The sequence below is a fragment of the Parus major genome, chromosome 6 (genome assembly GCF_001522545.3).
Source record: "Parus major isolate Abel chromosome 6, Parus_major1.1, whole genome shotgun sequence".
Classification (NCBI taxonomy): domain Eukaryota; kingdom Metazoa; phylum Chordata; class Aves; order Passeriformes; family Paridae; genus Parus; species Parus major.
Window position 1 is genome coordinate 7,909,547 of NC_031775.1, and position 27,671 is coordinate 7,937,217.

General features: G+C 39.0%; 1 protein-coding gene across 1 annotated transcript in view; it reads left to right on the forward strand.

Annotated features, from left to right (window-relative positions):
- Window positions 1-1,567: 1,567 nt before the first annotated feature.
- OGDHL (oxoglutarate dehydrogenase like) overlaps window positions 1,568-27,671 on the forward strand; it is a 49,680-nt gene continuing 23,576 nt past the window's right edge. The window contains exons 1-12 of the mRNA XM_015633683.3: window positions 1,568-1,675; window positions 5,966-6,200; window positions 12,585-12,758; window positions 15,895-15,997; window positions 19,271-19,386; window positions 21,133-21,287; window positions 23,893-24,039; window positions 24,610-24,700; window positions 25,201-25,380; window positions 25,763-25,891; window positions 26,257-26,436; window positions 26,707-26,859. Coding sequence (XP_015489169.1) covers window positions 5,994-6,200; window positions 12,585-12,758; window positions 15,895-15,997; window positions 19,271-19,386; window positions 21,133-21,287; window positions 23,893-24,039; window positions 24,610-24,700; window positions 25,201-25,380; window positions 25,763-25,891; window positions 26,257-26,436; window positions 26,707-26,859 — 1,635 coding nt within the window. The 5' untranslated portion in view covers window positions 1,568-1,675; window positions 5,966-5,993. The remainder of the gene's footprint in view (window positions 1,676-5,965; window positions 6,201-12,584; window positions 12,759-15,894; window positions 15,998-19,270; window positions 19,387-21,132; window positions 21,288-23,892; window positions 24,040-24,609; window positions 24,701-25,200; window positions 25,381-25,762; window positions 25,892-26,256; window positions 26,437-26,706; window positions 26,860-27,671) is intronic.

Consider the following 27,671-nt stretch of genomic DNA (forward strand, 5'->3'; position numbering starts at 1 on the left):
CACTTGAAACATGCTATAATACCTTAGTGTCTATCCAAGCATATTTAATTTATTCTGTACACTGCAATGGTATTCACAATCAGATTTGACATGTGGGTTTCCCTCTAAAGTGGAGGGGAAGTCTGCTTGTCCTCACTATAATTTTTAATTGAATTTATATTCACTCAGCATAACATGATTGCTCTAAAGATGGCTTCTGTCTGCCCATAATAAGGTTAAGACTCAATTAGTAGTTGCAGCATCTAACAATGTTTCACCACTTGCCAGAAGGCTCAGGCAGCATCTGGCCAGCTGCAGGTACCAGTTCAGTACCCATTTCTCTTTGCTGGGGTGCTGGGCCACCCTCCCCGGGAGCACTGAGCAAGGAATGGGCCGTCCTGGGCACTCCCGGTGCCCCATCCCTGCTCCGTCTGCTCCCTGCACTGAACACTGTAGCACAAAGCCATGAATGCATCATTTACACCCTCGCTCTGCAGTCCCCTGAAGGTGCACAGCTGCTAGGAAAACTGCTGAGATGATAATAAGGTTTTTCATGTATTTATGTGAGGATTAAGGGTTTTTTCGTCTTGAAGAAATTAATTTTACTCTAATCAACAACTGTATCAACAGTAAGCCTCAAGAAAATCTGAGTGACTGTTAGGTGACAAAACCCCAGATGAATCCTGTTGTGTTCCTTCCTAAGGTTTTTCCTTTCAATTTCTGCCCACCTGACCCCGATAAACTCATTTTTGCACTATATCCTTAGCACAAAATAATAATTATAACCCTTTCTATCTTCCTTCCTTTTAAGGCGTGTCCAGTTTTCCAATCAATCTTATCTTACTTGCCCAGAAAGTTACCAAACATTGGAATGTATGTGGTGGTGTCAATAGTTATCTGAAATACCAATTTTATCACACATATATATATGTATGTATGTATGTATGTATGTGTATATATATATATGTATATATTTAGAGCAGGTAAATAAAAAAGACGTCATTTCTGATTTATGAGAGAAAATGGACAGACATGTAATTTGAAGGCAACCAGGAGAAAAGAAAACACAAAAGATGTAAATGAGAATTCTACCAGCAAAGGAACACTTGAAATTGTATTCCCTTGCATTTTATATTTGGTCATATAAGACAGATACTATCATTTTGTCAAGGTCTACTAGGTCTAGTCTATGTACAAATTTTGCAGAGCAAACGTGTGTGTCCTTGGGACACTTTGTATGTCCCTTGTCAAACTTCCCATCTTCTTCCCGTCGAACTTCTGCTGCCCAGGAGCGGTGCGAGCAGCTTGTCCATCGGATGGGTTTCCTCAGGCGTTCCCTGTCACAGGTGCCCACCGGAGCGGTGCTCTCGCCTGTATTTACACGTTCGCTAAGGGGCGGGAGCATCACAGCGCGTTCTGCACTCACCGACCCCGCGGTGGCTCCGGGGCCGGGGCTGTGTCCCGGGGTGTGTCTCGGGGTGTGTGCCTTGTCCCGGGATGTGTGCCGTGTCCCGTGTCCCGGGCCGGTGGTGCCGGTGCAGCGGCCCCGCCCCGCCATGACCTCAGCGCGCGCGCCTCACGTGATGCAGGTGCGGCCCCCGCCCCGCCGCTCCCGGCGCTCCCTCCCTTCTTCCCTCCCTTCCCTCCCTTCCCTGCCGCGCTCCGCGGATGCGCTGGAGCCTCCGTGCCCCCACAGGTCTGTCCGCGCCGGTGAGGGGCGGGGGGCGGCGGAGGCAGGTCGGGCCCGGCCGCGGTGCAGGGCCCGTCCCCGCGCAGGCCCCCGGCACGGCGGGGCGTCTCGCGTGCGGCTGAGGGGGGGTCGCGCCACAGGCCGGGCCGGGCCCCGCAGCGGGGGTGAGCGGGGCGGCCCGTCCTGGCCCGGACTCCGGTGATGCCTCAGCCCCGCCGCAGCCGGGACCGCCTTGACAGCCCGGCAGGCTCGGCCGCCGGTGGCCAGGGTGACCGGGACACCGCGTCCTGGCGTTACGGGGAGGGGCCGGAGAACAAACCCGACCCTCCCAGATCCTCCCCTCTGCTCTGTTGGTAGTCTGGAGTCCGTGGTGGTGTCATTCCTTTGGGGCTGTGGGGGTGTTAGCCTTCTGGTACCCGCTGAACGCGTTTTTTCAGGGTAGGGCAATAAATCCGTTAAGTTTTATTGCACCGAGACGCCTCCATTGCCCGGGACTCGCGCTGTGCTCCTCGAGGCCAATGCGCCGCTGGAAAACCTCCCGCAGGTCAACTTCGTGTGTGGAGAATTAGGACTCTGTATACAGCATAGCATACCTGTGCTGGGGGAAAAGAAACGCTTATGCGTGGAGGTATCCCTGAAGTAGCCTTATTTAAGAAGGATATTCCCTGTGTCTCTAATTTAAATTATCTATGATAATCTTTTGGAGAAGGTTTATCATGTTCATCCAATTTTTTTTTTCCACTGTCAACCTTGTTTTATTTGAATTGCTCAGTCTTAGAAAGAACTTTAAGATTAATCTGCGTGGGTAATATTCAGAGAAATAACCATGACAGTGGATGAAGAATTATTTTTATGAAATACAGACCAGACTTTTTAACCACCACTTCTTCAGAGCATAAAGAACATTTGTTAACATTTGAAGCAGGGCTTCATGTGTGTTAAGAAACTCACTAAGGGCACTGGCAATACCAAGAGGATATTGATTCATATGTGCAGTGCATTTATACTCAAAGTGAACTTGAAAAGAGCTGGATAAAAACTTTGTTATCAGAAGTGTCTGCTGCCTGTTTTCTGCATGCTCCTGTGACCCTCTAGAAACCTGGGTAGAATAATTCTCAGGTTAATAATAAATAACCGTCTGTGACATTAGGGCACTTCTAGAGGTGGAAGTGCCAAGGTGAAAGCTAGGTCGTCGTTTGAGACACAACAGCTGCAGGAATTTTCAGCCGCTTAGGGCTTTCATTTACTTCCACCATTTTGAGGGTGCTGTGGTGCATTAAATATCACATTGTTCTTGTGGTTCACTGGTTCTTTCTTATTTTTGACCTCTGGTAGAGATTTAATTAATACCATTCCTTAGGTTGCTCTTAGCTCAGCTTGATCCATTTCCAATCACTGTTTTCATTTCAGGGTTGGTTTGGGAAACATAGAGAAGTGGAACAGTTGTAACTCCTCCTGACTCCTGCATGCTGTCCTGGGTGCAGATTTTTGACTGACAGTCTCAAGGCTGAGTGGGTTGGGATGGTTTGTGATCACGCTGGTGGTCTCTGGTTTGTTTAGCTGCTGACAGCTGACATCTGTGCTGAAGAGCAATGTGTGCAGAAGTAAAAGCTAGGAAGAAGTCAGGGGTTTTGAGTCATATTAATTTGTAACTGGGGTCTGGCTGGAATGACATATCTCCTATATGCTTTAATAGATTGCATATTCAGTAGATACTGCTTGAAGTATGGCTCTGACCCCATTTTGAAATTCAAATGGAACCCGAAGGAAGTGACTGGTACCACTTAGAAGTTCTTTGTTTCTGTTATATATTATGTCATTTGCAGCCGTTTTTCAGCCTCCCTGACAATTTTTTTCTTATTCTGTCGTGTGTTCTTTGCTAACTTCTAGAAGAAAGAACTACACATTCTTCAGGCAGACATATTATGAAGAAAAAATGTAAAATTACCTGTGCTTAAGGAGCTTGCTGCTGCAGTATGATAAACTGAGAAAAATGTTCCTCTCTTTACCTTCTCTCTCAAGTCTTTACAAAGTACTTTGAGAGAGAGTTGGTAATCCCTTAGGAATGAGTGTATGTGTGCAAAGGTTTTGTGGCAGAGGGTGAGATTTGCATGCAGTAAGGTAGGTACAATAATAGTGTCAATGAGAGTGGGCACAGACATAAAGTTGTAAGTGCCAAGGTGACCTCTCTGTTCTTACTGTTATAACATGAAGTCTCACCCAGTTTTGCAAAATGACATAATGTATACTTGCTGTTAAGTCTTACAGAAAATTACGTATGCAGACAGTATATGAGCTCTGTCAGTGCTCTTGCAGTCACTAAGCTCTTGCAGGACTTAATCTGCTTCCAAAATGGTGCTGGTGGTGTTTGTGTTCCTCCAGTTGCCTGGTAGCCCTGGTCAGAGATGGGTGTTGACACAGGTGTTGTGATAAGCTTTGGATCTGTGAAGTGGGAAATGACAAGGGAATATAAGCAGGTAGAAAATAACACTAGTGAGAAGGGATTCAGCATACCAGTAGCTCAACTGTTGCCAATTTGCTGCAAATGCCAGGTGGAGAGAGGAGAGTGTGTGGTTTTGAGGAGCTCATAGGTTTAAATGAGGACTGGGTGCTAGTGTCAGTGATGCTGCCTTGGAAGAACACTTTCCACATGTCTGGGCACATGGAGAATGTGGACAAGTGCTTCTTTAGAGCATCCAGTAAGTGGATGATGGATGGCTGCTGCTCTTAGGAGCTACAGCTCAGGTCTGCTGGTGGATGAGAGTGAGAAGGCTGCTGGAGTCTTGAAAGAGTAGACAAGGGAAACTGGTATGATCAAGGACAGTTCACTGCTGGGATGATACAGTTAAAGGTAGTGACTAAGAAAAAGATCTAGTCATCAGCTTTTAAAATAGATGTTGAGCTAAAAATATGATGCCAGAGAAGAACAAGCAGTAATGATGTTTTATTTAGTAGGAGCCCCCCCTTTTTTTTTTAAAATATCAATATTAACTTTTAAACTGGATGATGAAAAATATAGCTATTCCTATCCCTTAGAAAATTAGGCATTTTATAACCATGTATTTTGTTTTTTGAAAGGAGACTGTAAGAGGAGAAACAGTGAGAAAATAATTCAGTGGTATTTATATATAGAAAATGTTTATAAATTTTTTATGGTATTTTTTTTGAATTAGAGATAAATCTTGTAATAGGTAACATTAAATTTTTTTGTATGAAATAAAATAACAGTGTTGCTTTTAAAAAAACTTTAAAGTTCATTTGGCAACTCAGTACATTTTTTTTTAGCAATTGTTCAGTCACACCAAGCAACAAAAGACCTTGGGTTTTACCTTGGGGCAAATAAATGATTTCTCCAGATGGAAAGCTAAACAAATGAGAGACACTTTGGAGTTAAATCTGAATTCTACTTCTTCTAAATTAATACCTTACCCATCCTTCATGTTATTGTAGCTTTCTAAATACTTTTAAAATGAAAATAAAGTTAATAATTTATGTTCACATTGTTGCTCTTACCTTGCAGTTTTAGCAACTTGAACATTGAGATTATATTATTTCGGGACTAATTTTAAGATGCATTTGTTCTTTTTTTTTTTGAAAGTGAGCTCTGATTCTGTTTGCTAGCACTGGAGCTGATGGTCTTCAGCACTCAGAAGATTCAGCCCTTATTGTGGGAAATTGAATTGGAAAACTGAATGTCTCAATTCGAAGTTGCATGGAGTCTGCTATCCTTGTTACAAAGCTCATAAGAGATCATTGAAGTGCAAGATAAATGTTGCCAGTTAGGCAAACAAATTAAAGTGAGCCTTTTCTCAGTGTTCCGCTGTTTGGTTGAAGGCCAATGTCAATATGAACACTTAACTAACACTTCTAATTATTTAGTCAGATCCATTACTCGTGGCAGAAATTTGAGGTAGCAGCCGTTTGTTTTCCACAGCACCTGTGGCTGACACTATTTGCTGATCCCACCCCAGTGTGATTGGGTAAAAGGCCCCAGCTTTCTGTACAGAGAGAAAGCAGTTGGGGTTGCCAGGAGCTCCAGAGAGGTCAATGATTAACAGCCCTATTTGTCCCAGGAAACTGGGCCCAGAGGCAGGCGGTACAGTGGTGACTGCTCACCGCTTACAGGAGCTGTGAGAGGAGCTGACTGATGGCCAGCAGCTGCCACTCAAGTGCCTAGGCCTGAGCTTTGTACTAGAGCACTGTAGCAAAAAACCTCAGTTTTTGCTGTGAGGCTGAAATGTGTTTGCAATTCATTGTCTCTTTTTCTAATTAAGTTTGGTTTTATTTTATTAATAGACTTGGATTGTCTGGCTAATAAACGAACATGAGTCATCTGAAGTTGTTTGCAGCTGTGCTGAAGAGGCATGGCTTTAAACTTTTGGAAAAGCAGGATATAGCCAGAAGGGCATTTTTACATGGCCAACGGTATGTTTCATCAGGAGCCTCACAGCCATCCCTGAGTGGGAGTAATTCCAATTACATGGAGGAAATGTACCATGCATGGCTTGAAAACCCTAAAAGTGTACATAAGGTAAGTCTAAAACATGACTGTAATGCTGGGTTAAGAGTGAAATAGGTTTCTTTTACTTTTTTTTACTTGCTTTTTTAATAAAAAGTTCAGGAAAAGGTCTTGTGTGAAATGAAAAACGTGAAATTAATTTCCCACCTATTGATTGGTGTAAGATGTGATATTGCAACTATGAAAGTACAGAGGAGGCACAGGCATGGTGAGCAGAGCGGAAAGAATGAGAAGTCCAGACCAGAAATAGAAAGCTTCTCTGAAACTTTGTTCCTCCATGGAAATGCTGGTCAAGCAGTCAGTTAAGTAATTAGTTATGTCCAGAAGAAGACCCAAGAATAAAACATATTTAATCTTTTGGTTTATAGTAAGACTGTATCAGCGAATATGTTATATTTGAATAGTATGTGTTAATGTTGGTACTTCTAAACTGAAAAAGGTGAATGTTCAGTTGCCTTTGGGTTAAACTATGGAAGTTGTAACCCTAAAACTGAATCAGAAATTGTCAGAATATTCTTCTGAAGTATCTTGAGAAGTAGTCTTTGTTTTGTGTCTCTCCTCTCTCCAGGCAATAGACATTTGTTTGCTTTTCTCAAACCTCTATTACCCAAATCCTTCCTTGTGGACAAAATACATAGGCTTATGGTTTAACAAGCTTTCTGCTGACAAAGAGGGCTCTGTTATGGTGATACATATAGAGTAACTAAAGAAGCTGATGGGAAGTCTGATCAATTCTAAGACGGACAAATCATTTTCCAAGAAGTAATGTGAATTGTGCCCAAAATGTTTACCAAATTGGTTGTCTGTTCCCTTATTCTCAAGGCACGTATATCAAAATGTCACTTAGAAGTTGTTGTTCTAAGTCTGATAATCTGTCTAGAGTGTGAGGAAGTGACGCATGCTGTGGGCAGAAACAAAAAAGGAAACCAAAAAGAGTGGTTTTGTAACATTTTTTTTTTTTTTCTTTGGATGTTGTGTATAAATTTAGCTTTGTTCAAAGGTGACATATGCGGTGCCAACTCTGAAGGTTGACTGTAATTCACATAGCTCATTGATCCTAGGTCTTTTATGTTACACCTGAATTTGGGATGGAGAAATCTGCTCCAGGAGTGGCACTTTCTCATCTGACTTTGAGCCCCTGTCCTGTAGCTGCCAGCTGAGCTCCAGGAGTGTGGGATGGGATAGCACTTTGTGTGGGTGCACTGAATTTCTGCAAAGCCCTCATGATGTGTCAAGGCTGTGGATCGATATAAACCCTTTTATACTGGGGATGAATTCATGCAGAAGGAGTGTGTGGTGGCATCAAGGTGACATCTTGTTTTTTATTGTATTTACTTTATGTTGGCTTCTGGCTAACTTCTTTCCTTTTAGATGAATGAAATTCCTGGTTCAGCCCCTTTGCAGCGGAGTGCATTTTGTTGCTGGGAATCCCTGCAGGCATCCCTGTGGGTGGGAAGTTTCCCTCGGTGCGGGCAGGGGAGCGCGGGGTCCGCCGCAGCCGGGAGCGCTGCCGCCGCCCGGAGCTGGCCAGGGTGCTGAACCGAGGCGGCCGGGAGATGCACTCCTGCGCGTTACGGACTGGTGTTCGTGGTAGGCAGAAATACTAAAAATCCTGCCGATAGGCCATCCAACTCATCTGGCAGTTCGGGCACAGTCTGATAATGGGCCCTGTTGAGGTGATGCAGGTTGTGGGTTGAACAGCAAGCAATAAATCGGCACAAATGAGTTGGCAGGGGAATGTAGGGTGTGGGCTAGGGAGTGGATCCCAGGTGATTCAAGATGCATTTTTGTCGTGGTTTAACTTCATCTGACAACCACGCAGCCACTTGTGCTTTCTCTCTCTCTCTCTCTCTCAAACACACACACACACGCATGCGTGAATGAGGGAAAGAATCAGCAGGGTAGAAGTGAGAAAACTTGTGGATGGAGGTAAAGATAGTTTAATAGGGGGAGGAAAAGCTGCATGCACAACCAAAGCAAAACAAAACAAGGAATTTATTCACCAATTCTTGTGGGCAGGCAGGTGTTCAGCTATCCACAGGACAACAGGGCCCCAGCACGTCTAATGGTGACTTGGGAAGACAAACACCATCACTCTGAATGTCCTCCCTTCCTTCTTCTTTCCCCATTATGTGGTTTGGAACATCCCTTTAGTCAGCTGGGGTCAGCTGTCCTGGCTGTGTCCCTCCCAAGTCCTTGTGCACCCCCAGCCTCCTCACTGGTGGGGTGAGGAGCAGAAAGGCCTTGGTTCTGTGTAAGCTTTGCTCAGCAATAACAAAAACGTCTCTATATTGCCAACCCCCTTTTGAAATACAAACCAGTTACTGTGCAATTAACTACCCCAGCCCAGCACAATTATAAAACTGTGAATTCTTTTCTAGGTTAACTGTGTTTAATAAACTTGGGACAGTAACAAACTGAAGTAAATTCACTGTGTCCCTGATTTATGAAGCTTGAATAAACAAGCTTTCATAAAACATGTTAAAATGTTAAGGTTTGAAATCAAATTCAAAATTCTGTGTTCTTAAAATACAGAAAAATTTGTGCTGTGATTTTGACTGTAAAGTTGTGCATTTGTCACTTGGGTATGGAAAGGAGAGAAAGTGTTGGAAAATAATGTCAAAAGACACCAGGTGGTGTTGATTATGGTTTTGTTAATGATTTGGCTTTCTCGAGGCCTCTTGTTTTTGTTGTTTTATTCAGTATGTCCAGCATGGTTTAAGGAATCAACTTGTGCATTTAGACATTGCATTCTCTTTCGTAATTTTCCTTTTTATACCCTGTTTCTCCTCATTGTTTTTTTCTTAGATAACCCTTTTTCAGAGTGGATGTGCCTCCTCATTGATTAGATGGGAAACCTTGATTTTTCCTGGGCTTTAAAAGTTAAACTCTATTTACTTATACTTAGAAACTCCAACTAATCAGGGCTGCTGAGCTGCTTTCCCTCTCAGAAGATTTGACTGGACATGTCTTCTCACATATGCTTATTTACAGCTGTTTGAAATATGGCTGTCACATTCCAATGAGCACATGCAATGCTTCTAAGAATTTCTCCTTTCTATGTATATCATGGTTGTGTTCCAAGGAATATGCATATATATACACATATATATGAGCTTCTATTCTTTGTACAAATCCATTTCAGATGATTTCCTGCTTTTCCTTGCCTTTTGAATTTCCTATCATCAGAGCAGCTAAAACAACAATCAGAATAAAATGACGTGTGCTCTGAAAAAGGCGTCATTATTTCTCCTTGAAGCTTGGTGTCAGGGCCATAGATCATAAGAGAGAAGCTTGACAAGGCTCAGTTATTACTATCACAAGATTAATTACAAAACTGCATGGTTGGCTATGGAGTACGTAATCCCTGCCATGTTATCCTGTGTGCAGCCACTCTGCTGTGAGTGTGTAATCACCTCCTTGGTTTATGGACTAAGAAAAAATGTAGGGGTTTTGCTTTGACTTCATTTTATTAATTCTCTTTTTTAAATGATATAGTGGTGCTCAATGTGTGTCCTCTAAGACTTTACTGTACTCACTGCAGTTGTTGAATATTGTGATGGCTCTAGGAACAAAAAACCCAAACCATCAAGACAAAGCATATGTTACTACTTGTTATTCTAATTGCAATATTGTTTATTATATAATAGTAAAATGTTGCCACTGAATCACTTGAATTGTATTAAATTATTTGAGAAAATAATGGTTAACTACAATATAGATTTGCTGGCAGAAGGAAAGAAAATGTATCATCTATCATTATATTAATTTTTTTTTGGTGAATGTATTTTGTATTATAAATCTCCTCTACCATTTTCTTGAAGAACTTTACTAATTTAGTTGGGATGCTGCAGGTTTGCTGTGAGAGCAAGCTGGTCTTCTATCTGTTCAGTCACGTGGCAAATGCTGTTGCCAAAGACTGACATTGATACACAGAACTTGAAGACTATAATCTGGTATCAATCTTGAAAGACACTACAGAAATTTGTAAAGGCTTTGATGGATGTGTATCTAGTAAAAACTAATTTTCTGTAGCCAAATGATGTATTTTCCCTCCCCTCTGATTAAATGTCAAGGCTGTCCAACAAATCAATAAGTTCAAAAATGTGCTAGAAAAAATAGTCTGGGTCCATTCTATCTTAGCTGGCTGCATCTTCAGATGGAAACATTTTCTTTATATTTGTGAGTTTGCATGAAGAAACTGCCCTGTACTGATTCTCCTTAAACAGATCACTTGTTGGGCAAGTCTATTTGGAGTTTGTTAACAACTCTCTTAGCAGAGCTCTTGTCTAAAAACACATTCAGTTGTTTGTGGGCTTGTACTGTGATAACTTTTACATTGAAATGAAAGGTTTTACTCAACGAAGGAATAGTTATGTTATTATTATCATTTTATGTGTACCATGGTGTTAGAAAAAGTAAGGAAGAAACCTTAACATAAACCAAGCAAATTCTTTATTAAAACATAGAATGTGAGAGATGTCAGAGAGAATTTCCTAATTTAATGTTTAATGAAAATTTAAAATTGTGTATGGCCCAAATAATTTCTCCAGTCTAAGTAACTTCAGTAGTTTAACAAGGGATTATAATTGTTTTTCACTAGGGTCTCCAGCCTCTCAGACTGGGTGCTGTGTAGGCATGGAATAATAGTCCTGTTCTTAACACAGATCAAGAAGGTGTATAGAGAGAATCCCAGATGAAATACAGTCACACTAATAGGCTCTTGTAGACCACTTACAGGATGTAAATTCAGGCTTCTAATCTCAATGTGGCTGCCAAGAGGTCAAGGTAAAAAGGATATAGGAAATGGGCATAAATTAGAGAAAGGAGGAGGAATGAATTCTTCATCAGTGTGTCTGGAACTGGCCACCACACATGATCTGTCTGCCTTAATTTGTCAGGGCATATAAAAGTCAGGCTATGTTTAGATAAGCCTGTGGAAGAGCAGGGTGTGTTGGTGATAAACTAAATTTACTGTATTTGTATTGATGTAGCTTTGTCTGAATAAAGAAATAAGAGGGATGCATTAAAGCAGTGTTTCTTGGGCAATGGTCTCATTTTAATGATGAAATTCCCACCCACAGGTTGAATGAATGCCCCCACTTCCACAATTTGAACTCAGAAGGTTGGGTGATGTTTAGCTCTTTTATGCTGCCCCTCTCCTGGTGTTTCTGAGCACCATAGAGCTGTTAGAAATTTCAGTATGAAGATTTTTTGTTAATGAAAACAAAAATGATTTTGTAAATATGTTCCTGTCACGCCATGCTTGTATTGCATTATTTTGATTCTTTTGTGTGTTCTGTAATGCATATATTAAGTAATCTTTTAAAAATATTTGCTTTGGGCTACTTTTTCTTTTTTTTTCTGGCACTTGGTTATTTAAAATGTAATGGAAATCTGCAAGGCTCGCAGCCTTGCAGAAATTTATCTTTTGCAGTTCTTCTGTTCCGGTCACAAAGATATGTACATTTTTAAATAGCTTCATTTTTTTCTGAGTTTTCTGAGGTTAGCCAATGGGAAGTGTTTTACACAGACTTCCTTCTTTGCTGAGTATAAGTGTCTCACATGTTTTGTCCCATTCTGCTGCTCTCTGTTAGCATTCATATATCTGGTACCATTCTAACCTGGCATTGTGACCACCTCATCAGAATGAAAACAGGTCAGGAAAATAAGATTTGGGCATATGTGAGTGAAGTAGCTTTTGTAGAAGCACAGAAGGAGATAAAAGAATTTTTTGTCTGTTGTGATTCGGTTTTTGAGATAAGTAGTCTAAAATTATGACTTGCACCTGAAATTAGGCCTGTAATTTCTTTCATGGTAAGGTAACCTAAGGTGTTGAGGGAGGGAAATTAGAGCAAGAGTTTCACTCAAAAAAACTGATTGTTTTAAAAGTTTCTTCAAGAAAAGCTCTTAAGGACTGATTCTGATTTAGCATAATCAGTGAGTATCTTGAAGTACCATAAATTCTATCAATATCATTAAAGGAACGGATTAATTTAGTTTATTAAGATTCTTTGTTTTATAGGTTTGATAGCTCTTTACCAGCAGCATTATATTGTACCCATTATTGGCTGCCTGAATAAACAGCACAATTAAAAAGTGCTGTGTGAATGGGTAATATATGAAGATGCTTTACAGTCCTGTGTGCTGGAGAGTTTTCTGCTGAGCAAGCTTGGTGTAAGAAAGGAGAGGAAAAGTGTTCAGTGTAAATAAAACACACAATTGCTACTGAAACTGGGACATATCAATGCTCTTTTTTTCTTTTTTTGCTGTCTGCTAATGGTGTTTAATACTGTAATGTAGTGAGGTTCCATCTGCAGCTTGAAAGAGCTGCTTTTGGGTTAGACTTCTGTTTGAAGTAGTAAATATTTCTGTTTTCTCTGTACACGTTTCCAGTCCTGGGATGTGTTTTTCCGAAGTGCTAACACTGGCCAAGCAACCCATCTACCAGCTCAGCTGGAAGGAAAGGGATCATTTCTGCAGAGCCACGGCCTGGCCCCAGCACCAGGGACAGCTGAAAAGGTTGTTGAAGATCACCTTGCTGTGCAGTCATTGATAAGAGCATACCAAGTAAGTGCATTTCGGGGTAGGTGTGGGAAGGCCTCTTCTATGCAGACAACCTTCTTCCTTTCTATGTTCTCATTTGTATTCTGGTCTTAACTATGTCTCGCTTCTGATCCAAAATGCCTTGAACTAGACAGCTTTTCTTTCCAACACAGTGTCGAAATCTGGAAGTATTGGATTCAGACTGGGGTGATCCTCTGGTTTAGCAAATTCATAATCCAGATTACCCACACACCTGATGTTAGTCATCTGGTTTAGCCCAGAAGGACTTTATGGAGCTAGTGGTTTGTGAAAGTTTGCCTTTACCTCTGGGAACATTTGTACTACAGTTTTAATCTCACTGCCATTCTTTAAAAAGGAAGGAATGTACATCTGTGGCGAATCTTGAGATTGCTGATTTGAGCAAGATTATAGGTAAAAAGAGACAGGAGAAATGATGAATTAACCTGAAACTGAATTTTGGGAGACTGACATTACTAAGTTTTGGTTAACTTTGATGGATTCTTTTAGAGAGCTGTTCATCAAAATCTGGTTTTTTTCAATACTCTGATTTTTAACCCTTTTATTAAATTGAGAAATTAAGTCTAATTTCATTATTTTTCCTCTAATGGAAGAAGGAACTTTGAAATAGGACAGGTTAGGATAGGACTTTGTTAGATGCTTTCCAAATGAAAAAACAAGTTTAAATATTTTTTGTTTAGACTTGTATTTAGTAGCTTAGTTTCAATAAAAGGCTTAAAAATTATGTAAACACCCCCCCACAAAAATAACCAACCCATAAAACTGGATCTGTGTTTAACAAAATATTCCACAAGTATTTTTTAAATTAGTAACTTCCCAAGAAGTTTCCAACAGTTTGATTTGAGCAGATCTGTTCCTCCCTGCTCTTATGTATTTTAAATCCATGAGAGGAATGGAAGAGGAACTTCCTAAAATATTTTTTTTGTACACATCACATTGTCACCATTGAGTTGGAGGGTTGTTGTAAAAGAGTAGAAATGTTTGTGATTATAAAGTATGTGAAATTTTCTTAGAAATAGATATGTAGAAAATAAACAATTTTGCAGTAAAAAATTGGTGAAGTATTAGAGAAAATTGGAGAAAGTTAGGCTGCTTTGACACAATTTATCTGAAAATAATTCAAGGATTGCCATTTTGCTCCCTGTATTTGTCAAGTGATGGAACAGAAATGTCTGTAGAAATGGCAGGCACCCATGTGTCTGCGACAAACAGTCACAGAGGATTGCCTAAGGCAGCTGTCTGCTTTTTAAAAGGTATTTAGTGCCTTCTAAGTTCAGTGTTGAAGGGGTATGATAATTTGTGACCTTCCTTTGCCTGATAAAGAAATGAAATGGAGAAGGATACAGAATTTTAATTTCTCAGACCTGTCAGTGTTTTACGGTTTTTGTGGTAAACTGCTTTGTGGTGTGTTGAGCTGGACTTTGAGAAGGCAGTTAATCTATTGCTTGTTCTAGCAGAGAGCACTGGGAACACTGAAAGAAGGATTTTCAGTGGGATGTGTTTGCTTAACAAAAGCAAGGCCGGAGAAAGCAAGGTCTGGTTTCTGGTAGTCTGTACTTTGCATTTAGTCATATGGCAATTGATCAAAATTTTCTGTGTATGTATTTTCACAAGGTTGATCTCTGATTTTTGCAGATGTTACTTTTTTCTGTATCCAGTTTTCTGATCCAGTTGGTCTTTCAGTTAAAGACCAAACTGCTCCTGGAATAATATGGCACAGCATTTACTGGTCTGCCTTTCTGGGTTTTGGCATTCCTGCTGATCTTCTTCCTCTTCCTATTAATACTGAAGAGCAGATGTAGTTTAGGGAGGTGAATTCTTCCCTGTTGATGATGTTTAAGACAGAATTGTTTGCTTTGTTCCAGTCAGATAAACTTAGTGCTGCTGTAAACAGTCAGATGGCACAGATGTTGCTGTGGGTGTCATTTGGCCTGTCAGGGTTTCATTACTGGTGATTCATGAGATGCAAAGAATCACAGAAATCAGGCTGAGTTTACAGGGTAGTTCTAAAAAAGATGCTGTATTTCTGGTTTCTTATGACTGGAAACCATTTTGTTATGAACAGTCTTGCAAATATACAAAAACTGAACAGTGTTTTTACAGGTCACTTCTTGATGAACCACACTGTAATCATATTCTATTACTGTGTGATGCACTTCATTGTTAATATTGCACTTGATAATTTTGGGGTTTTTTTCAGGGACAACTAGGATATCAGTAGTGTGAATGAAATTCTACCCAAGGGATGCAAATTTGTTCTTAAAAAGAAAAATTATACGGAGATATTGTTAGTATGTTCCTCTACACAGAACTTTTAATGAATTAATTTGGTATAAGAAAGTCACACATAAAAGGCATATTAAAAATTGTTTTATTTTTGTGACTCTCTGGGATCAATTATTTATTTCTTCTGTAGCAATGTTACATGATTATTCACTGGTTTGTAGCAACTTGTGGCATGCATTAACACCAGTCACACTGATCATTGAAAACTGTCTAAATTCCTCACTCAATTTGTGTTCTTCAGTGTCTTGAATATCGATTCTATCAGATCAAATTTCTGAAATTTCATGGATGAAAATAAATGCTGTCAGATGCTATCTAATGTGGTGCAGAGCTCAGGAAGAGTTATCCCTTCACTGCCAATATAAACTGCTTCAGCACCAATCTGTTTTAAGTCAGAATTTCTGTATTTTAATATACTGCAGGTGCAGAAAGGAGGATTCAGGCAAAAGTACAAAATGACTGAATTGGCAAATGGTAAGATCTATAGGCTCATCTTAGTTTCTTAATACTACCCGAAGACTGAGAGTGTACTCTCTAGTAGACTTCTTCACTAACACATCAGTGTAATCCCAGTAAAATTGTGTGTCAGACATAATGAAGATTATGTTGTAATGTGTAATTTTTGATAGAGGTATACAGGTAATCAGTAATATAATGGTTATTTTTTGTTTTTCAGGAAAACTTGGGGAATATGTAACCCTGTCATCACATTAGTGGTGTTTGCTTCTTCAGCTTAATGGCTGATATACAAACTATGGAGAGATATGTTTAACTTTTTCCCTTTGTCTGACTTCTGGTGTGATATCATTTTGCTCTTACTTTCCTCCTTTTACAGATCCGTGGCCATCATGTGGCTCAGCTAGATCCCCTTGGAATTCTGGATGCAGATTTGGATTCATTTATTCCATCTGACCTTATTACCACAATCGATAAACTTGGTGTGTAAGCTGTGTGCCTTCTCATTTGCAATGCTCGTTTGTGTATCACTGGACTGAGTTGATTTAATAAGACATTGCACAGATACATAGAAAGGCTTGAGTTGGAAGAGACCTTAAAGATCACCTAATTCCAACTCCCCTCTATGGGCAGGGATGCCACATTTCAGGGATGCTTCTACCTTTTCTGTTTGCTGATATCATGACATAGAGCCTTTCAGCATCTGTAAGGAGGCTAAAATTTCAGGATGATGGAATTTCTCCTCTGAGATCACAGGTGAGGTTCCTGTGATTTCATCATCTGATGAATGACTGTAATAAATGCTCTATAAACCCCCTAAATGTTTTATTTTTTAACTACACCAGAAATTAATATTAATCAATACATTCTGATAATCTAAATTACTCTTACAGCATTACTGTTCATACTTGTTTGAACTGGGGACATCTGAAGGCTCGTCAGTAGGGAAACCAAGCAATAAAGCAAGCACTGGACAGAGGAACTTAGGGTAAATTTCATAGCAAATTTGGAATCTAATGTCTGATACTTATTCCTTATGTGTACCTTGAAGAAGTCTCTTTGAAGTTATCAGAAGAAAATGTGGGAAGCATAGAATTCTTTATCTGTGGATATAATCCAATGCAGATTATGTCTTCTGTTGTAAACTTCAGTTTACTACTGAGAGTGTAGTGCACTAGGGTCTGCTTTTGCAAAGGTTGTTTTCGTTGTTAGGAGGGCTTTTGTGCCTGAGAAATTGGCACTGATCAATTTCTTTGCCTCACTCTACTTGAATAAAAAAGCACCTGATTGATTTTTCTCTGCTCTTCAATCTACCTGGTTTGTTTAAAATGTGGTTTTCTACTTGATGAAGACACTGAATCAATTTTTCTTTGATGTGTGGGGAAGCTTTTTCGATCAGACATAAAACATAGTGCAGGAAGTAAATAAAACATTTTCTGTTTAATTTTACTGTAAGCATATCTACTGCCTCTTTGGTGCTCTGTTTTCTATTTATGGTGTTGGGAAAGAAGCAGTTCTGATCATATTAAGGAAGTGGATGCCTAAGAATAAATAGAGAGGTGCTTACACAAATTGGGTCTTCTCTCTGAAGTTTGTCAGCTTTAATTAAAGAAAAGTACCTAGTAGAAAACACATGAGACATTTACTGAGCAAGTATAACTAATTTGGAGCATGGGTGACTACTAGCATGTCAGTACACATTTCTTTAAACTCTGCAAATAATTTAGTACAGGGTGCTGTGACTGGTCAGAAGGCATCCACTGAAGCCCTCATGCCCATAGGAAAAAATATGCCTGACCTCTCAATGAAGATGGGGGATGTGTTTGAGAGTGTAATTGCAGAGATTTCAGTTTGTGAGGGGAAACTAAATTTCTAAGCCAGTCTTGGTACAGCTGAAATAGAGGAAGATCTCAAATGCCTATGCTTGAATGTTCCAGGCTAGAAAATTCTGAAAGGTCCTTGGCAGGATAGAAAGTATTTTAATACTTAATTTTTTCTGTGTATTTTCTTTGTCCCATCTTCTGGTTTCTTTTTGAGAAACCTTGTGGCAGGCATTTTTCTGAGAGTTGCTTCTAAAAATGCAGGTAGTTACAGATGTACCCACTGCATGAGTCACAGTATAGAGCTGCTTTCAGGATTTCAATAAGGTCATATCTCTTTAAACACGAGGTGATGCCTCAGTAAATATGTGGTGCTGTGGTACAAAGCACAGATGTTCTGTGTGTGCCCAAATCACTCCTGTACGTGTTCTGGTTTATGCATGAGAGGACATCAAGAGCCTTTGAAGTCTGAGGGAAAGTCAGCAAAAGTGAAGAAATAAATGCACTGCTTTGTTTCAAATGACACTGAAGGCTCTGTCATCCCCTGTGTTACTTTCTCTTCCTGCTGGGAAAAAACCTTTTACAATATCAAAAAGGAGATGTAGTGGTACCTATGCTTTTTTTGGCCAGTCCAGGTTTGAAATTTTAATATATTATTAACATTTTAATTAAAACCAAAATTAACATTTTAAAATGTATTATTTTTAAAGCAAAAATTGTGTTATTTACTGATAGTGCTGTATAGTAAAAGTGGTAGTAATGCAGTCCAATGGCCAATCTTCAACTCCTAAGTGCTGTTATTATTTCATCCTTAATTTGCTGCTTTGCTTTTATCTTCAGAAAAGTCACTTAACATTTAAGCAACTTACTGATTTGAGAGTTATATGTGCATGCTATCATATCATTGTTAAAGTAAATGTCTACAGCTTATCTGGAAAGAAGATAAAGAGCTGAAAATTAAAAATGGGAAGCAATTTTTAATTTTTCAAATATTTTTACATGTGTAGGAACATATAGAACCTTATATATACATTAAAACTACATAACTGTGGGTAATGTGTATTATAAGTGTTATACCTTTGCTTCTTACAATTATAAGAACTGTTTTTCCTTCCTTTATTTAACAAGTCTCAGTTAAACTTGTATTATACAAGGCCTTTAATTTGCATTGGTACCAGTCTTTCAGTTTTGTCTGTTGTGTATTTTGCCTTTTGAAACTGCATAATAGTTAGGTTAAATATTTTCTTAAATAATATTTTCAGCCAGAACTAGTTTAGATATGTCCAAATAAAGGTGGGTCAATGTGGCTAAACAAGTTTTAGATGGTGGGGGTGTGGAAATCTGTGTTTTATAAGGGACCATTGCCTGGAACTAGAGCTGTACAGGTCATTACATGGCTATTTCAAACTAATTTTCCTAAAAAGAGAGAGTGAATAGAAATACCTTGAAAGGTCTCCATAGTGCTTGTACAGCATTTTATTGAACTTGTTGTGCATTCTCTCAGTCTGTCTATTAGTGTAAAATGCTTCCAACCAACTGCTTCTGTTGGTGAGAAGGGATTCTTTTTGTGTTTATTGCTCATGATAGAGTCGGTTATTTTGTTAAACAGTGAGCTGTGAGAAGTAGTGTGGAAAATTGATGACATGTGTCTGAATATGGTAAAATATAAAAAAGGCTTGGATGATTCCAATTTCAGTTGTTTCATTTGAGCATTTAAGAAAGAATCAAATAATGACTAATTCAAAGACTCTTTTTTAAATCCTGACTAAAGTCCATTTTACTAATGCATACCTTCAAAATATTCACTTTCAGTTTTTAATCTGCTTTAAATCTAATATTGCTTTATTAAATATAATTGCCATGGCTTGAAAAACAATGCTGGCTTCCTTTTTGTCTCCTGGTCTACTTTGCAAATCAAAAATGTACCTGTTGTAGGGTTTTATGGTTTGCATGAATCAGATTTGGACAAAGTCTTTCAGCTGCCGACAACCACGTTCATAGGAGGAAATGAGAACAGTCTGTCTTTGCGAGAGATCATCAAACGCCTGGAGGTCAGTGGCACATGTTTTCATTTGTGATTGTGTTTTCATTCACACTTAAGTGAACTTTTTCTAAGTGTCAGTCACAAAGCCCCCTTATTGTTTGCCAGTTATAAATAGAGAATGTAAAGGATTCCAACAGCATTAAAAATAACCTACTCTTTCTAGAGGTTGCAGCACCACTGGTGCAATTAGCTGGATATCAGAAATAGGTGGATTAAGGATGAGTATAAAAGAGGTGAATATGGCAGAATATTAATGCCAGCCCTCATTCTGGAAAGAACTGATACTATTTAAAAGGAGTAGAGCTTTTAGAAATTGTCTTCTAAGTGTTGTACCACAGATAAAACACCTGTGCACATGATGCTCAGGACATTCATGGGTTGCTTTCAGTTCCCCAGCTCTAGTGAGACCTTGAGGAAGAATATGAAGGCTGGGTACCAAATTCATGGAAGTCTAGCAGTAGCTTGTAGACAGTGATGGTCCTTATTTTCCATCCCCAGTCTTTTTTCTACAGTGTAATTATCTGACAGGTGACATGGTTTATGCCATCAGAAGTCATCAAAGCTAAAATAATTCAAAGAAAAACTAATTTGAAGGACTAAATATCATTAGAGGCAAACTCCAAATAGCAAAGCAGCAAGTAGGAATGGTAATGAATTTGTAGACTGCTGAGTGAGTCATTGTTAGGTATTCCCAGTGGTTTGACTTTTATGTTACATTAGCTGAGGCATGGTAAATTGTTAAACCACATTATCTTTGTTGTGAATTTGAGCTCTATATTTGGTTGGGGGTTTTTTTTGTTTGTTTTTGCACTTCTAGCTTATCTGGGCAGCAATAATCCTTAAAATTGTAATGTGTAAATAAAAGGACAAAATCAATTGCAAAATCTAAGAGCCTTAAGGAACTGGTTTTTGTTAAGGAGAGATAAGCCTCTGCTTTTCTATCTAGAGCTTTGGATTTTCTTCTTTTTTTTTTTTTTTTTTTTTAATAGAGGTCACCATTCAACTCCTTACAGGCAGTAGAGAGCAGACACTGTGTTGAGAGTTTTGTCTCAAACTCACACTAGGTCTTACTTCTATTGACTTGTACTTTGGACATATTTTTTCCTAATGAAATAATCTTTTTAAGGTTAGAAAAAGAAAATTTATAAAATGAACAAGGAGATAAAATTTCCACTGTCTTTGCATTTCTCCCTGTCCTTTCTCTGCTCTCAGCTACTTGGATTTTTTTCACATTTCCAGGTTTGACAGTTATCAGATAATTTACATTAGACTTCATAGCTGTCTTCTCACTGCCTTTATTTCTTGGTTTAAGGTGACATTTAAAAAGGATGTGGTAAAATACACAAATTTTGATAAATTACTTGAAATTTTTGCTGATGCATCTGAAGAGTGCACTATGCCTGTAAGAACAGCACTGAGTTAGGTGAAATGTTCCAGTCAGTATAAGGCAGGTTTGTTGGCCTACTTTGAGTGTAGCACCAGATGAGAATCTTCCAGTTAAAATATTTTGAATTGTTACCTTGTAGAGAAAGCTTTGTGATACAAAACTAGATTCAGTAAAACAATTTATTCATTTTTAGAATTACTTTGGGGGAGATATTGTGGAAGAAGAAGACAAGGTAGCTTTCAGGAGAGTAACTTATTTTCAGGAGAGTAAATTATATTCAGGAGAGAATATAATTTAAAACATATATTAGTTTCTTTGTGGCCCACTATCTCCTAAAGCTTCTCTGTTGGTGTTTCCACTTGCTAGCATACCTACTGCCAACACATTGGCCTGGAGTTTATGTTCATCAACGATGTGGAGCAGTGCCAGTGGATCCGTCAGAAGTTCGAGACGCCGGGAATCATGAAGTTCTCAAACGAGGATAAAAGGACTTTGCTGGCAAGGCTGGTGCGCTCTATGAGGTACGCTGGGCTGGGATACTGCTCTGTGTGTGCTGCCTGGGAGCTGTGGGATTTGGAAGCTGCTGATGTGGGGGGAACAGTCTCACTGAAATCTGGGGTACAGGTGGGTGTAGTTAACCTGGCGGCTGTATCAAAGGAAAGTGTGTGCTGTGAGGAATCTGTCAGGGTCTGTGTTGTGACTTAGTATTCTGTTATCTTGCCAGGCATGCCACTAAAGGCCTTTTAATGTTTTCATTGGTTTAAGGAGTTAAACTAGGGAAAAATTGTTTCAACTCGCTAGTAATATACATTTGTATTAAAGATTTGTAGCCTGTTTCAGAAAATAAGTGTCAGAGCAATGCTGGTGTGTGATTTCAAGTCCTGTTTCTGCCCTTTTCATTTTGAGATGTGCCAAGATGTGTTGTGCTGTTGCATGACCTGGCAGCCGCAGTTTTAGTATCTACAAGAAAGCACTTTTGGAAATAGCTTTTTGACTACTCCCATTGTGGCTATCTGGAAATACTGTGATCCCAGAGACTGAATTATCCTCTTACCCCTGGAACAAGGCTTCTCAGACACAAGATTTATTTCAGTCCTTACAATATGAAACACTGTGGATGTCCGTTGTGAAACACAAGAGACAGAGATTTCTAAAGGCACACTTTTTGGTTAAGATTTTATGTTCAAAGACCTAAAAATGAAGTGCTCAAAGGAGGTGCCAAAAGATGTTTTTGCCAGATGTTTTGTTTGCCAGTGTTATAATGTCTCATTAAATGTTTCATTTAAACAGAAACAAAAATGGCACTTAATGGTCAAGTGAATATTACACTGAGTAAGTTTGTTTAAAAGTCCCTCAGTATGAACCATCTCCATTTATACTAAGACAAGAATTTGTGCTTTTATTCCTGCCTAAGCTGTGGAAAGATCAAGGGGTCTAGTGGTATGAAGGAGCCTAATGTTTATCTTCTGCCAAATTAATTGTCTGCTGAATGGGGAAAAAAATTTTATAAAAAATTTCTATCCAGCTATCTTTAGAGTGCTTTTTATTTTATTGTTTGAAAACGGCCTAGGAAAAATGTCTAGTTTTGTGGAAAACTGGTTGTCCACTTTAGCTTTGTCGCTTTATGAAGCAGGTTTTCATTATTTTGCTCAAGACTGTTTTTAAAATATGTTCATTCCAAGAACTACAGAGTTCAGGTACTTGAAACTGCATTTTAAAGTTGGATTTCTCATCCTTATGGTTTTCTGGTAGGTTGTTGAACAAACGGTCATTTTAAAGTCCTCCTTATGTAAAATACTTGTATATTTCTGAGCTACTTTGTAATGCATTAGTAAACATGTTAGACCCTGATGTGGAGCCTGATCTGGGCAGGGTCAAGCATTTCCAGATTTCCAGAGAGCAACTAGCTTTCACCAGATGTTTTCCTCACTGAAAATGCATGCAGTGTCAGAGGCTGGGTCTCTGAGACTCCCAGTGGCGTGTGGGGTACTGGCAAGGTGTGACTGAAATACTGTAGCTCTGTACACTTAGTGGCAGATTGCCTCAAGTAATGAACTTGCTGCTTGTCCACTAGTGGCTTAACTTGCTGCTGCAAAGAGGAAGAAATCAGCGTGTGCACTGCTTTCCTTCACCCTGTGGGGCCTGCTGTTCACATGGCACAGTGCTTTCCCTTTATATCTAAACTGGCATAGCCCCACAGACTTCCCTGAGGAATTCTGACAGACTAGCTCAGTTGTGGGTCTGGCATGTTTAGATGGCTGGATTGTATGGTATTGATGGGTGAGCTAGGAGACACTTTTGGCAACAGTTCATATCCTTTAGGATTTCAGTCTAAAGAGGTAAACGTCAGGATTAAGTGAGGAATAAGCTGAGTATTAATGGATTATGGCAGTGTTATGAGGCGAGGCACTGCACAGATGATGTAACCAATACAGCTACTTTCATGAAGATGTATTTTCTTTGCCTGTCCTATCTCCAGGCTTTACAATGTATAATCCTTTCAGTGTTTGTTGAAAGGTACTTTTTAATAACTCACATTGCCTCTGGCCCAAATGCATTAAAGAATGAAAGAGCTTAGAGCTGTCAGGGGGTGACATCATTCTGCTGCTGAAGCTGAGGCAGAAATACCAGTGTCCTGATTCTTGGCTCATTCTGAAGTGTTACATCACACAGTCTTAGGAGCCTTGCTATATGGATTAGGTGTGCTTTCTGCTCTGTTTTTTTTTTTTTTACAAATATTAGAAAATACAAGTTCTCTGTTATATTTTCTTTAATTCACAGAAGAGACTTCTTTGCTGTCACTCTGCCTTCCCAGTGGTCAGATTTGTATCCATGAGAACAGAGTTTGACTTGGGAAGTCAAAAGAATTTTGTCTTTGAGATGGGGACTCTTAATTGTTTCTAAGTCCTAGTAAATGGTTTTCAGATGGGGGAGAAAGAAGACTGAATTCTCTCCTGTGTTTCCTTCTCTATGTGACTGAATTCCAGAAGCATATAACTTGTATTCACTGATGTTTTAAAACAGTTAATGTAACTTCATTTGCTGTAAAATGGTAAACAATAAGTATTTGCTACATTACCTTAATACAAATAATTTCTCTTGGTTTTTTGTTTCTTTTTGGCAAAGGTTTGAAGACTTCCTTGCTCGCAAGTGGTCTTCTGAAAAGAGATTTGGTTTGGAAGGATGTGAAGTAATGATTCCAGCACTTAAGACTATCATTGATAAATCCAGTGAAATGGGAATTGAATATGTTATAATGGGAATGCCTCACAGGTAATGCCAATGGAAACACCCCAACAAATAGGCATACAGCGTTGGGACAAGTTTTGGGTTCTAGAATTTTGTTTTAAAAGTTGATATTAGTGAAGCTGAAGTAGAAAGAGTCAGTCATAAGAGGTAATTGGAACACAGAACTGTCAGTAAGAGGCTACAGGTGTCAAAAGCAAAGGGTAGAGAAACTCTCCTAAGTGTATGTTGAAGCTGCAAGCAAACGTGAAAGCAGCCATGGTATATCTGCTATTGCAGAGAACTGAGAAAGCTTTGTGGGGTAATTTTGAACTTACTTTTGCAGTCTGCCTTAACTAATTTATAATGTGATTATTTAAAGACTGCTAGATAGCTACAAAATTCACTTGGATAACAAGGTGTTCTAAAATGTCTGAGGGAACACACTGGAGGAACTTTGTTATTGGAAGAAGGATTGAATCAAGGATTTCAAGCTCAAAAGTTTGAAGAGAACATTTGCAAATTTCTGACAGGGTGGTTTGCAGATTTTGTGAGTTTTATACTGTTGACTCTCTTAGTACCATTTGTGAGACATAACTGTATTTGGAATTTTCTTAGAGGTCGGCTGAATGTATTGGCTAATGTAATCCGAAAAGAGCTGGAGCAGATCTTCTGTCAGTTTGATCCCAAACTTGAAGCAGCTGATGAGGTAAGATGCTTTTTCATTAGACCTCTCTATAGAGAGGTCAACATTCAAGATAGTTTTCAATTGTTTTGGTCATGGCTGTTATGAAAACAGTATTATCAGCTGCAATGCCTTCTTTTCTAGTTTGAGGAACATGATTTGGTGAAATTTCTTAACAAATTTAAAAATTGTTATACTTCTAGCATGCAGAAGGTCTCTCAGGAGTGACTGTAGATAAATAAATTCCATTTGACAGAGTTCATAACCTCTAAGCATCTCTTTTTTTTTTTATATGAATGAACAGATTAAGAATGAATTAATATGCTGTAAGTATTTATTTAATGTTTGATGACAACAGAAAGATAATAGAATAGGCACTGTCCCAGTTTGAAATTATGGTGTCAAACCCATAATGCACAATGATGTTCAGGTAACCAGATGCATTTTTCAGGCTGAAATACAAATTTTAGGCCTAGTGAATCAGATGCAGCACGTCTGATTTGTGATTACATCTTTCTTGTTAGGGATCTGGAGATGTAAAATACCACCTGGGAATGTACCATGAGAGGATCAACCGAAAAACAAACAAGAAAATCACTCTGTCCCTGATGGCTAACCCTTCTCACTTGGAAGCAGTTGATCCTGTTGTGCAAGGCAAGACAAAAGCTGAACAGTTTTATCGAGGGGATACGGCAGGGAAAAAGGTAAAAATTGTTTAATATAGTAACTTCTAATGGTAATTTTTCATGGTATTTCCAATAAAAATAGTTTGCCAGTAGTTTCATATCACAGAATCTTCCTCTTTTCCTCCTTCACAAAAGGGATATATCACCTGTTGAACTAGGTAAGGTTTTTGACATGAAACCTCAAGGGTAACTTCAGGAAGTAGGCTCAAAGCTTTATTTCTTTTGCAAGCTGAGAAAAGGCAGCAGAATGCTGAGAATTTTATATTTTATTATAAAATTACTGTGTTTTTTTAATAAGCACTACAGAAATAGGGAGCCAATAAATCTTGCGGAGAAACTCAAATTGCGGCTTTCCTTTCTAATATGTGTGTGGATATGTGTGTACAATTCTCCCTCTTAGGTTATGTCCATATTATTGCATGGGGATGCTGCCTTTGCAGGACAAGGAGTGGTTTATGAGACATTTCATCTTAGTGACCTCCCATCTTACACTACAAATGGCACTATCCATGTTGTGGTCAACAACCAGGTAACAAGTACAGCCTTTTCCAATCAACTTATCTGCTGAATATTTGCCCATCTATCTCTTTTTATTGTGTGTCATTAACTGGGTTCCTTGCCCCCTCTGCTTATTAGAATGGTTGAGATATTTCTGAAAATGATCCTAGTATCTAGCAGCTCTTGAGTGGATAATATTTCATCACCTACGTGTATTCCATTCAAATTGTAATACTTAGTTGGATTAAGCTTACTTTGGTTTTTAAGGGAGCAAAAAGAAGCTAGCCACAATGAAAAGCTGATGTTGCTTTATGAATGGCTATTAAATGCAAACTTTAAAACAGAATAGAGGAAGGTGCTGAAATTTGTTTTAATAGAAGTTTCTGGAATTTTTAGATTGGCTTCACCACAGACCCCCGTATGGCCCGTTCATCTCCATATCCCACTGATGTTGCTCGTGTGGTCAATGCTCCCATTTTCCACGTGAATGCTGATGACCCTGAAGCAGTGATGTACGTGTGCAACGTAGCTGCAGAGTGGAGAAACACTTTCAATAAGGATGTGGTTGTTGACTTGGTAAGTTTTGGTTTTCTTAACTTTTCATTCTGTGCCTTAAATACTACTCCTTAGTTTTTTGTGACTTAGAAGGTCCAGTCAAGGAACATATTTGATTTAAAAGGCCTTTAGTCTCTTGATTTTAAAATACCAAGCAACTAACAGGTCCACAAAAAGCCATGAATGTTTTTTTTTTGCAGTAAACCTCTTAAGATCTCTATTAAACTATGAAATGGAAATATTCCATTTTACATTTTTATTTATCAGCAGAAGCAATCTTTCCCTTTGCAGGTTTGTTACCGTAGGAGAGGGCACAACGAAATGGATGAGCCCATGTTCACCCAGCCTCTGATGTACAAGCAGATCCATAAGCAGGTGCCGGTGCTGAAGAAATATGCTGACAAACTGATTGCAGATGGGACTGTGACGCTGCAGGAGTTTGAGGTATACAGCAGCAGAGTTAGAGGGAATCTAAGGAGTTGTAAGGGGAAAGACCCAACTGTCACTGTATGCTGCCTGCTTGAAAACTTCCTTACTGTGATAAGTCTTTACCCTTTGACAATTTGTGGTTCAATTTGGCTTGGATTTTCATGTAAATACTATTGTTGTAACAAAAGGACTGGAAGTGCTCTGAAGTAATTAATATATATTGCACATAAAAAATTGCTTCAATTCTGAGGGAGAAGGTGATTAAATAAGAACATTGGAAAATAGAGGCATTTTTCAGCTGTTCCGCATCTCTGGGACCTCGATTCAGCAGCAAGACAGTATTTAAACACTCCTGTTGATACCTTCATATTGATAACATTGGCAGGTTTGTGTCCAGCAATGATGAAATCGAATCAATTTAACCTTTTAGTTTTCTTACAAGAATTCAACCAAGCTCAGAGATCATTTGAAGTATTCCAGAAAGATGAAGTGTAGATTGTGGTGTCTGTATTAAGCTGGTTAGATCTTTACCTTAATTTTTTTGAGAATGGGTGTTTAGAATGCAGACGAAACCTTCTGAGGAGTCTTGAAACTTTCAAGGACCTTCTGAGAATGGGGTAGTGATGTGATATTGCAGATCATGAAATAAGCACTTTGGGTAGGTGCATTCTGTTGCCTTTAAGAAGGATCACAGCACAGGCAGAAGTAGCTTTCCTGAATCATTTATTACATCATGTGCCAATAGAGGCACCGTGGGATTTGGTGACTGGTTCTAGGATCCTGGATGGATGTTTGGCTGTACAGACTGAGCTCAAAAGTGCTGTTAA